The following is a 12224-nucleotide window of genomic DNA, read 5'->3' on the forward strand; positions in this document are numbered from 1 at the left end:
TTTAGCGGTTATTTTTGTTTTTATAGTGAAGAGGACAACAAAAATGTTACTAGATTATGCGTCTCATTTGCCATCTCAGAGGCAATAGGATTCAAAGGCAACAAATGACAGCCACGAATTGCTTGCAAAGCCCAGGGGAGCATTGGTTTGTCAAGCACATTTCTCAAGCAAGTCCAATAACTGACGTTCTTGGTGCGGCCCTGTGACTTCCCTTCAGTGTGGCCAGATGATATTCTCCCACCAGAGCGATTTTCTTCACCCCCTGCTGAAGCCCTCAGAAATATGGTCAGGATTGTTGCTCCTAAAATAGGTGCATTTTTAAGGCATTTGTCCATAATTAATTACCTTGTGTTTGTTATAGTACTTATATGGTGCCTTATGAGCAGTAAATGTTGAATAAATATTTGATGGAGGGGGATTGATAGACTCAGCAAGTGTGTACATATGTGCGTTTGTAAAGGTCTTGACAAGCTCATGGAGGCAAGCGAATCGGTTGCGAAGCTCTCGCAGGACCTCGCAGTGAAGGAGAAGGAATTGGAAGTGGCGTCTGTGAAAGCAGATGAAGTGAGTTTGCATTTGTTTTATCCCGAGTGGTGAGGAACGTTTTTCCAAACTAGAGAAAAAGCATTTAGAAGCTTACAGGGTATAGACTTAGACTATTTCTGGTAAGATAATGTTCCCAACGACCATTAGATATTTTGTTTAACTCAGACCAAGGCATACCTAAGCTAGTCTAGCCCACCAGGTCTAAGGCTGTTCTTTCTTCCCTGGCTCTGTCTCTCCTGTTCTCCGCATCTGTTTATGACATTTCTGCTTGACTGTCGTTATATGTGGTAAGGTCCCTGCACACTCTAGGTTTCTAGGATGCCCCAAGTCTTATCTGAAGTTTGTGCCAAGCAGGGGAAAAATAAGAGGAGGAGTTGGTGAAGTTAAAAAAAAGGATACTCCTCCCAGGGGGTAGGGACATGGTGCTGCTCCTTTATCTACCGCCCCCCACCCCTCAGGCTGTGTCCACTCCCACTCCCTGAGGCCCAGGTAGGAATTGATACTTAAATCTTGACCTTTATCCAGTTGCTGAAAGGAGAGAGTCAAGAGAGGCACTTAGCAAAGTTCTGGCATATGGTAGGCACTTAGCAAAATATGAGCTATTTTTATTGTTATTTACATGAAGCTTAATGTGGTTTCTGATCTTACTCCATTACACTTATATTGTTTTAATTTTTAGAAATTACATACAGTAGAAATGCCATTTTTCTGAAAGGTTAAATATCTATCTATCTATCTATCTATCTATCTATCTATAAGCCTAAACGACTGTTATGATAGAATGACTGGAACAACCTGAACAATCACAACCGTTTGCTTTGACATGCACTGACCACCAGGGGACAGATGCTCAATGCAGGAGCTGCCCCCTGGTGGTCAGTGCGCTTCCACAGTGGGAACCCCACTCAGCTAGAAGCTTGGCTCACAGCTGGTGAGCACAGCAGCGGTGGCAGGAGCTCTCCCACCTCTGCAGCAGTGCTAAGGAGCAGCGAGAGCATGGTGAGAGCACCGAGCCTGGTTCGGGCTCCTCCCTGGCTTCCTGCCACTTCACTCACTGCTACAACCCTCGGGATGTCTGACTGCCGGTTTAGGCCCGATCCCTGCAGGCCAGGCTGAGGGACCCCTTCCCTCCCACCCCCTTGCACAAATCTGTGTATGGGGCCTCTAGTTTATTTATATATTCTAAGCCTGAAGAAAGCTTAGGAAATAACAGACTGCAAGGACTGCTTAAGGTGTACTTTAATACACCTTAAAATATAGATGACTCAGCCCTGGCCCGGTGGCTCAGTTGGTTGGAGTGTCGTTCCATGCACCAATAGGGTTGCAGGTTTAATTCCCAGTCAGGGCACATACCTAGGTTGTGGGTTCGATCCCTGGTCGGAGTGCATAAGAAAGGCAATGGATCCATATTTCTCTCTCACATCAGTGTTTCTCTCTCCCTTTCTCTCTCTCTAAAAACCAATAAAAGCATCTTTGGGTGAGGACTAAAATAAGCATATATATCTTAGATGGGGAATAAACTTGCTCTTATTCATGTTTTACATTTTAGTGAATGAATATTCTCTCAGTACTCAAATCTGTAAATGCTGCTCTGAGGTTTCTGTTTGTTCTCGTGTGTTTCCTCAACTTAACAGGTATTAGCAGAAGTCACAGTAAGTGCTCAGGCTTCAGCCAAGGTGAAAAACGAGGTGCAAGAGGTGAAAGACAAAGCCCAAAAAATTGTGGATGAAATTGACAGTGAAAAAGTAAAAGCTGAGAGCAAACTCGAGGCCGCTAGGCCTGCCCTGGAGGAGGCGGAAGCAGCCCTGAATGTGAGTAGCGCGTTGCTGTCCCCCCCACACAAGTCCTTGCAGCACTGCGTTCCACGGCATGAAATAACTAGAAGTTTTGTAATCACGAAACTGAGTCTGGAAACAAATCTTTTCACGGATCAAGTTTTCCAAGTTCTAATTTTTTTAAGTCTTTACATCCTATAACTTATTCTTTGCTTCCTGTAAATTGGCTTTCCGGGAGAACTGGGAACCGTACTGGCGATTAATGCCTAAGCCGTGCACAAGGGATTCAGATCACTTAGAACCCTGTTCAGATTGTCATGAGCCCCTTGGAAATCCCCATGTGGTTCCCGTTGCTCCCAGGATAAGTCCCCAGCCAGGCGTCCAGGGCTCTGAGGGCACAGCTTTGGAGGCAGGCACAACAGCATCTGCCTCTCAGGGCCACCACTTCTTAAGTAAATTGACTTACCTTCCGTGAGTCTCCATGGGGATTATAATTCCTCACTGATCCTTGGAGGCTCAATGTAAACGTTAAAAGTCATGGGTGCCGTTTGCTGTGCACGTGGAAAATACTCGATGAATATTAGTGTTGCTGCTGCTGCTGCTAAGCTGGCTTCTCTCTCCTCCTTGAACTGTCGTTGTCTGTGCCCACACAACATGACCAGACACACAGGAAAAGCTCTAGGCCTTTGGAAAATCATGGTGTTTAAATGAGTCTCTCCCTCTGCCAGGAATGCTTCACCTAACCTTCAAGACCAGGCTCAGACCTCACCACGTCCAGAAAATGTTGATCTCCCTGCTCTCCTTCATTTGCCCATCACCCCTGAGCTTCTGTTATAACATATAATCCTAGTTTAGGGTAACTGTGTTTTCTCTCTCTGTCTTGGAAAAATATGAGGACAGGGCTATTTTTGTTTGTTTGTTTTATATGGGAGAATGGCTGTAGTCATATGAATGAATAGATTTATGATAATCGTTTAATAAAATTGTGACAGTGACCAGGGCACATTCTTCATCCCCACTCCCTTTATGGATTCCATGATGACGAGAGGGAGGGAGGGAGGGAGAGAGAGAGATCACTGAATCAAATGGGTCTTAGGAGATTTTCTTGGTTTATGGGATGTCCCGGTCCTTCTTGCTTTGAATGTCTGGTAATGACTTATTCGAAACCCAGCTCACATACAGAAATTGTCAAAAAACTTTTTTAGGAGGCAGGTGTTATAATGACTTCTCTTGTCTCCTTTGAATTCCTCCCCCTTCCATGGGTAGGGCAGCCCTCAAAGTGCAGGCCGGAGGCGAGGCCTTTGCTACTCAGGCCTTGCTCCTCTTTGTTATCCACACATCAGACAGTCTCTGTGCTTTGAAGATGCAAGTTATCTAAATGTGTCCCATCACTGAGGCTTGTTGCTAACAAAGGCCTGGGGCGGGGTGGGGGGTGGGGGGTGGGGGCGGGTTGCTGGGTGGTCAATGAATGGTAGTGATATTCCAAGGAACTAGTTGAGGGCAATATAGGGGAAAAAACAACACTAAAATAAACATAAATCCTAGAATCACAGTGAAAGAACTATTAGGAAAAAATCTTGGAATGCAAATGGTTAAGGCGATAATGTCAGAGTTTGGGGAGAAAATGCATTTTGAAGTTCTCTACTTTTGTTATTTAAAAGTATTAGATTGTCACATGGCTATGAACACTGCTCAGCAACAACAAAAATATTGATTCCTCACCCCCAATACAGACTATCAAACCGAATGATATTGCCACGGTCAGGAAACTTGCAAAGCCCCCGCATCTTATTATGAGAATCATGGACTGTGTTCTGTTACTCTTTCAAAAGAAAATTGATCCTGTTACTATGGATCCAGAAAAGCCTTGCTGCAAGCCGTCATGGGGAGAGTCGCTGAAAGTAAGTGAAATCTATTTTATGGGCCCCGTGCGGCGCTCGGGTGTCCTCAGCCCGGGCCCTCGATTCAGGCCACACAGGCTGGCCGGTGAAAGTCGACCGCTGTGTATCGAGCAGTGTCTCTTACGCTGCATCTCCCAGGATGTAAGTAGGGAAAGAGGTTTAGGCTGAACGCTTGCATTCTGCACGATCTGCCCGGAGCCAGTGGCCAGTATTGGCAGTCCCAATGTCAACCGATTTAAATGCACTCCCTGGACAGGAAGCTGGGGGTGTTACAGGTGACTGGAGAAAAACCAAGCCATGCTTAGAGAAAGGGAGTGACATTTTAATTATAAATTCTGCACAGGCCCAGAGAAAAATGTGTCTTTCAAATTCTGAGCCCCCCCAACATGGAGGAAACTCTCTCTATTTATACTTTTTCCAGTCCTTTGTCTCCCAAATTTGGAAGGAGACTTCCGGGCCTTCTGAGAAAGAAGGCCTGTGTGCTGGGAAGGGGCCATGCGACCATATCCCAAGGCCTGGCCTGGCGCCAGCGCTGATAACTTCGTCTGGGGAAGGTTTATGGCCTCTCTGGAATGGGAGTAGTCTTATTTTCCTTATTATTTAAGCAAGAAAGCGTTTACAGAAGCCAAAATAGCAAGGTGAACATTTCAAACAGCAGTTTTTATATAAGATGGATGCTTCAGGGGAACTTTGATCTTTAGAAATGAGAGGACGGTTTGCGGTTCACAGATTTAGGCTGGCCCCTGTCCTAGTCTTGGTTTGTATGGTGCAGCCAATCCGCTGTTACTCTGGAGCAGCCTGGCTGGGGAGCGGGCAGGTATCTCCTTGCAGACCTGCGGTGCTGGTGTTTTGCAGCTGATGAGCGCCACGGGGTTCCTGTGGAGCCTGCAGCAGTTCCCCAAGGACACCATCAACGAAGAGACGGTGGAGTTGCTGCAGCCGTATTTCAATATGGATGATTACACTTTTGAAAGTGCCAAAAAAGTCTGTGGGAATGTGGCCGGTCTGCTGTCCTGGACACTCGCTATGGCAATATTTTATGGCATCAACAGGGAGGTGCTGCCCCTGAAGGTACGTTTCCTTCCTTCTCCCAGTAACTCGGTGCTCAGTAACACCAAGCCTTCGTGTTACTGCTGTTAACAGAAAAGGTATCATTCTGACGAGTCAAGGTAGATGTCCCAGTGGCCAATGTTTTCCTCTTTTTCTGTTTGCCCGCTCACCGTCTCGCGCCGTTTTTACGCCTGTTACATGTTTTGGGCATCTCAGGCAAGACACTGGAACCAGCTTGTTAACTTGGACAGGGAAGGAGTTTACTGGGAATAATAACCAAGCTGTCATCTAGTAGAAGAGCACTCGCCATTTCTTTGAAGTTTGGGGATAAGGTTTGGAGACTGAATTTGGTTGCTATATTCCAAACAAAATTTATAAAAATTTGTATCACCACCTAGAAATGTTTTACATTTCAAAGACAGAAAGGGAAACTCCTATGCATCTAAGACACAATAAAACAAAATTTAAAAGAATGATTACAAAAGAAGAGAATTCAGGGTGCCGCAGACTTCCCACCAGCCTAACACTAGAACAGAATGAAAAACGCACGTAGAGTAGTGAGGAGGACATTGCCCTGCTTCGAGGATTCAGTATCTGGCCAAGCTGCCCTCTGTGTCTGAGGGAACAAGAAGACCTTCTCAAGGAAGTAATTTAAGTATTGAGGGTAAATACCTCTCTCCCCCGCCCACACACACACACACACACACACACACACACACACACACACATCTATGCTGGGCCAGACTGTCCTTTATATCTGAGGGAACAGAAGGACTTTCTCAGGAGTGCAAAGGAGACATAAAATAATTCACGCAGACAAACACAGCCCCGCTGCCCACCCCAGTCCCGTGCAGGTGAAAGAGTTGAAAGTGGTTGCTCTGTGGAATAGGAGGAACTGGTGAGGAGGTGGGCAGGTTGCTGGTTTTCATAGTAAGCCTTATAGAAGGGATTGCCTCTTTAAACTCCATGCTTTGTGACAAATAGAAAATAAATGAAAAGTAAAGTTTTAATAAAGGGAAATGATGAGACTATAGAACAAACACACCCAAACAAAAAGGTACCAAGAGAGAAATGTTACATAAATTTCAGAATTCAAGAAAAAAAAGACTTAAAAGAGCTGTTATTTTTTAGTAATCAAAATTTTTATTCCTAATAATTAAGTCTGTAGTGAGACTTAATTGTAATAATCTAATCTAATAAAAGAGAAACATGCAAATTGACCACATCTCCACTACGCCCCAAGCCATGCCCACTGGCCAATCAGAGCGACTATAAGCAAATTAACCCAACCAAGATGGAGCTGGGGCAAGCAGGAGGCTTGGTTGCCTTGGCAATGGAGGAAGCCAAGCTTCCCACCTTCCCTGGCCAGCTGTGGCCTCCACTCAAGGCAACAAAGTTTCAATTATAGAAGATAAATAAACCCCAGATACCTGCTTCTAGCCAGCCTCCACTGGAAGCTTGGGTGGCTGGGGGCCGTGGCCAGCCTGCAAACAGCCATTAGCCCCTCACCCAGGCTGGCCAGGCACTCCAGCAGGACCCCCACCCTGATCTGGGACATCCTTCAGGGCAAACCAACGGGCCCCCACCCATGCACCAGGCCTCTATCCTATATAATAAAAGGGTAATGTGCAAGTTGACCCTAACAGCAGAATGACTGGGAATGACTGGTCACTATGACACACACTGACCACCAGGGGGCAGACGTTCAATGCAGGAGATGCCCCCTGGTGGTCAGTGCGCTCCCACAGGGAGAGAGCTGCTCAGCCACAAGCCAGGCTGCCAGCTGCCAGTACAATGGTGGTGGTGGGAGCCTCTCCCGCCTCCTCAGCAGCGCTAAAGATGTCTGACTGCAGCTTAGGTCTGCTCCCCACTTGCAAGTGGACATCCCCCAAGGGCTCCCAGGCTGCCAGAGGGATGTCTGACTGCCAGCTTAGGCCCAATACCCCAGGGAGCGGGCCTAAGCCAGCAGGTGGTCATCCCCTGAGGGGTCCCAGACTGTGAGAGGGCACAGGCTGGGCTGAGGGACCCCCCCAGTGCATAAATTTTTATGCTCTGGGCCTCTAGTTAAATATAATAATATTAAGGTACATAAAGCAAAATCCATTACTACTTTAGGTGGAGATTAATAAAAATAATATTGTAATTTGAGATTGTGGCGGACAACATCACTCCAGCACAGATGGGGTGGGCCTAGCGCTGGCTCTCTGGGTGTGACCTGTGCACATTGTGTTATGGGCCCGCGCTTGGCTAAATGCTCTGCTGTCACCCTGTTGATGTTCTTAATAATATTGGAACAAGGACCCACGTTTCCATTTTGCACGAGGCCCTGCAAATTATTTATCCAATCCTGAGTAGGCATAAATTAATTATAGAGAGGTTTTACACCATATTATTTTAAAGTTTGAATTGCTACTTGAACTTTTTAAAATACAAACAAAGAATATGATTGCTATTGTCCAAGAATCATTTACAAAAATAGATCATGTTCAATGCTAAAAGAAGACCTTGCTTTAATTCCCAGAAGCAAAAATCACTGAGGCCTTGTTCTCTGATAATAAGCAATAAAATTAGAAAGTTTACTTTTTAAAGAGTCAGTCACTTTTACTTAGAAAATGATGACAAACAGCTAGCTACCAAAACTTTTTTGAGTTGGTAAAATGATACGTTCTTTGCCCTTAAGTGAATCAAAGATACTAAATCCAGTACATACTCACTTATAAGCACACATATGCACAAAGTTTGAGGAAAGTGGAATAGAGCTAATAAAAATAACATTAAAAATTAGAAGAGAGTAAAGTAGAATTAATGAGTAAATCTAGAACTAAATGGTGTTTTGCAAAAACAAAATATAGTCTTAGAAAAATTAATCAAGAAGAAAATATAGAACCAATGAGAATAGAAAGAGAAATCCATATAATCACAGATGTGTAGATTTAAGTAATTAAAAAGCAAATTGTACACAGTTTTATGTAAATACATTAGAAAATCTAAATGAAGTGAAAATTTCCTGGGGAAAAGGGTTAAATTCAAATAAATGAAATACTGTGAAAGAAATTGAGAAAATTTTCAAAAAACTTCTATGCCAGAAGGCTCTTGGGCTATCTTACTTTGCTGATTAATTACTTTATATGTACAAGGAAATATAATTACCATGTTGTAAGACTTAGAAAAAGATGGAAAACTACTGTGGCAGTAATTTCACTTCAAAGAATCTCTACCAAGGAAACCATCCACAATGTTTACATTCCCAACAGTACTCATCCCAGCATTGCTTATAACAATTAAAAAAGGGCAGGGGGTGTCTGAGAGTACAGAAAAGGATGCATCCAAACTGCATATTATGCAGCCATATAACCGATGTTCACAAAAAGGCTTTAAGGACAGGGGAAATGATTCTACTACCTTAGCGGGGTGGGGCGGGGGGGGGGGGGAGGGGTGGGGCGGGGGGGGGGGGCAATCAAAATGCCAGGGACCAACCTCTTCATACGATATCAGACTGTCACGGGGTAAAATCACGGGTAATTTTTGTTCTCCTTCCTACACATTGCTGCAGTGTCCATGTGAACATTAATAATTAAAAGAAAAAGAACTTTAACGAAGTGTCTTCAAGACCCTCTGCTTCCCCAGCTGAAAGCACTGACACGGGTGACCTCCAGACATCTAGGGCAACATCATGGGGGGTGTGGTTTACCTACCGATGGAAGTCAGGTGTCTAATCACCCCCTCTTCCTTCCAAGGCTAACCTGGCCAAGCAGGAGGGCCGCTTGGCAGTCGCCAATGCTGAGCTGGGGAAGGCGCAGGCGCTGCTTGATGAGAAACAAGCCGAGCTGGATAAAGTGCAAGCAAAATTCGATGCGGCAATGAATGAGAAAATGGTGAGATACCCAAAGTGAAGGAAACGTATGGAAATGTTACGCAAGTATACAGTATGTTGCATTTAGAAATTAGGTCCATGTGTGTGACCGAAAAGATTTACCTGAATGCCCCTCCCTGCTAGCGATGTCTATTTATTTTGGATCTTTGACACTTCAAGGTCTTTGTAATCATCACTTTCCATAAGGGGAACTGTGACGTCCTGCCCCAAAGGCACCGGCTTTGCGGTTGGGAAACTGGGCTTCAGGTCCCGCTCATGCACTTATTAATTGTGAAGTTGAGGGTAATTATCCTCAATTGTCCATCAAATGGGGATCCTGATCCGAACCCTGAGGTCAGATGTGAAGAGGTGGCCTGGTTGTGGGGCGGGGGCCGGGGAAGAACAAGGCCCTGTCGGGAGGGTTTGCTGACTTCTGGGCTCTACCCATCACTGCCACTGTCACGCTGTCCTTGTGTGGCAGCAGCAGCACCATTACAAAGGATTTCCACCCTGCCGACACAGCGGGCCTAGCAAGCCCCGCTAGGTAGCACTGAGACGGAGTAAGCAATTAGGAGGTGATGGGTTTGGGTTATCCGTTACCTTTTCTTCTAATATGATTTGTTTAATTATAAGTTTACATAATTTAATTTTTAATAACGGCTATTTAACACCACACATTCCCTACAACTTTCACAATTGGCTCTTGTGAGCGGATGCAAGCTGCCTGCAGCACACGACTGTGTGTAGAAATTTTCTGGGGGAAAATCTTGGTTAACTGCAAAGAACTCAGAATTATTATTAAATCCAAGTCTTTTAAAAGCACTATATTTTATTGTTTTGGTTCTATTTTGAAAATATTTACTAGAAATCCTATTTTATTTTATTTAAAAAAAATTTTCTTTATTGATACACATGTGTCCTTATCCCCTCATTAACCCACCCATAGAAATACTATTTAATTGATGTGATTTGTATTCTAGCTTACAAAATTGCTTTTCTTGAAATTTTGTAATGTAAAATAACGATATACTGAATAAATTACCAGAATTTAACAGGTAAGGTTTCCCTTACACTGTATTTTTAGATTATATTATTTTTACACATTAAGAAATTCCTCCAGGCATTTTACATGCGAATATAATGGGAATTTAATTCAGGGATTTAAGAAGTTCTTGAGATCTTCCTCCTGTATGAACACAGGACTTGCTCAACGATGCCGACATGTGCCGGAAAAAGATGCAGGCAGCCTCCACCCTCATCGACGGGCTGAGTGGAGAGAAGATCCGATGGACTCAGCAAAGCAAAGAGTTCAAAGCTCAGATTAACAGGTGTGCCTCTCGGTCTTCGTTATACTCGCTCTCCATCCCGGGCACCACCCCAAACGCCACCTCTTTGTGACGCTGGAGAATGTAAAACCCATCTCCCGTGAAGAGCTTTCTCCGGCGGCCGGAGGCGTTTCCACATACCCATCCCCGAATCCCTGAATCCCTCCGTCTAAGAAACTGCTTGCAGCTTAAGTTCCGCGCTCTCGCTCTCTCTCTCTCTCTCTCTCTCTCTCTCTCTCTCTCTCTCTCTCTCTTGCTCCCGCTCTCAGTGAAACGGAGAGGGAAGCAACTTTTGTGAGGCCCCTGCCATCGCCACTCAGGCAAAGCAGTGTGGCCCTCCCAGCTCCTCACACTGTGAGGGGGACTGTTTTTCCTCCACAGGCTCGTGGGTGACATTCTGCTGTGCACCGGGTTCCTCTCCTACCTCGGTCCTTTCAATCAGATATTTAGGAATTACCTGCTGAAGGAGCTGTGGGAGCTGGAGCTGAGGGCGCGCAAGATTCCTTTCAGTGAAAACCTGAACCTCATTTCAATGCTGGTGGATCCTCCCACAGTGAGTGTTTCTGTCCTCATCACATTATTTGAATTTCAGTCTCATTTTATTTCTTACTAAGAAATCAAGGTACACCTACTTGGGTTTTTCTTTTCTTTTCATTTAGTTGAAAAGATTGTTTGAAAATGCTTACGAGCTCCAAAAATGGATTTTCTCTGTTGTGTAAAAGTTACTCTGCATTTTAAGAAATCCTCCTTTCCAATGAGTCCCAGTTGCACTGCTGTGAACTGAAAGGCCATTTGTGAGTTACAGACAGGCGGGTAGTGAGCTCTCCTGACGGCCCTTCAGTGTTTACACCATCCTACTAAACCACCCGCGCTCGCAAACATCCCAGGCCAATGCAGACATCAGCTAGGCCCCAAGCTCTGGTATTAACCTTCTCTTGGTCATTAGCGATCCCTTATTAGCAGCACGCTCCATGTCACCAAGGAACAGCGTGACCTACCTCCCCAGCCTCCCTCGTGGGGAATTGGGCGCCTCTGCCTGGTGCCAGTGCCCCCTGCAGGGCTCCGGTGGCAGTACACGCTTGCCAGGCCATTTGTATTCATGAGCTGCTTTTCTGATTTGTGAATATGCTCCCCAGTTGCCCTAGAGACGCCATGCTATTAATTGCATGTTCTCTCTACTTAAAAGTTAGTCTTTCCAATTCAAACAGTGTTGACATGTTCCTGACAGGGACTCGATCAGGTATTGAATATAGTGGGTCACTGGTGAGGCTTGGTGGGCCAGGCTATTCTTTATTAGTTATGGCCTTTGAAGGCGGAGGCTGGTTGGTTTGTGGGATCTCGGGTGATTTTATTGACACGTGGAGGCAGGCTGGCAATTCCCTCTGATTTTGGAAAAGAAATATTTTTTTTAAATGTCATTGATGAGCTCCTGCCAATATAATATCTTGTCTCTCCTGACTTCTCTCCCTCCAGCTACGCAACCCCGGACCCCACGAAAGCAGAACCAAGAGCAGGAAGGGGAAGTTTCAGGGGCTTATCCAGGGCTTAACTCCTCTGACATCTTTCTTTTTCTTCTTCTTCTTCTTTTTTTTAATCCTCACCCGAGGATATTTTTTCCATTGATTTTTTAGGGGGCATGGAAGAGAGAGGGAAAGACAGAGAGAAATATCAATGTGAGAGAAACACAGTGATTGGTTGCTTCTTGCATGCACCCCGACCAGGGACCCTTTGGTCCATAGGCCGACTGAGCCAAACCGGCTATGGCTTCTCTGAC

General features: G+C 45.1%; 1 protein-coding gene across 1 annotated transcript in view; it reads left to right on the plus strand.

The window, feature by feature from the left end:
• DNAH8 (dynein axonemal heavy chain 8) overlaps positions 1-12224 on the plus strand; it is a 273951-nt gene that overhangs the window by 183540 nt on the left and 78187 nt on the right. Inside the window, exons 66-72 of the mRNA XM_081093926.1 lie at positions 461-564; positions 2181-2357; positions 4055-4222; positions 5078-5293; positions 9010-9147; positions 10326-10453; positions 10832-11003. Of these exons, the coding sequence (XP_080950052.1) occupies positions 461-564; positions 2181-2357; positions 4055-4222; positions 5078-5293; positions 9010-9147; positions 10326-10453; positions 10832-11003 (1103 nt within the window). The remainder of the gene's footprint in view (positions 1-460; positions 565-2180; positions 2358-4054; positions 4223-5077; positions 5294-9009; positions 9148-10325; positions 10454-10831; positions 11004-12224) is intronic.

This window comes from Myotis nattereri, assembly GCF_964212035.1.
Source record: "Myotis nattereri genome assembly, chromosome: 6".
In the NCBI taxonomy this organism is placed as follows: Eukaryota; Metazoa; Chordata; class Mammalia; order Chiroptera; family Vespertilionidae; genus Myotis; species Myotis nattereri.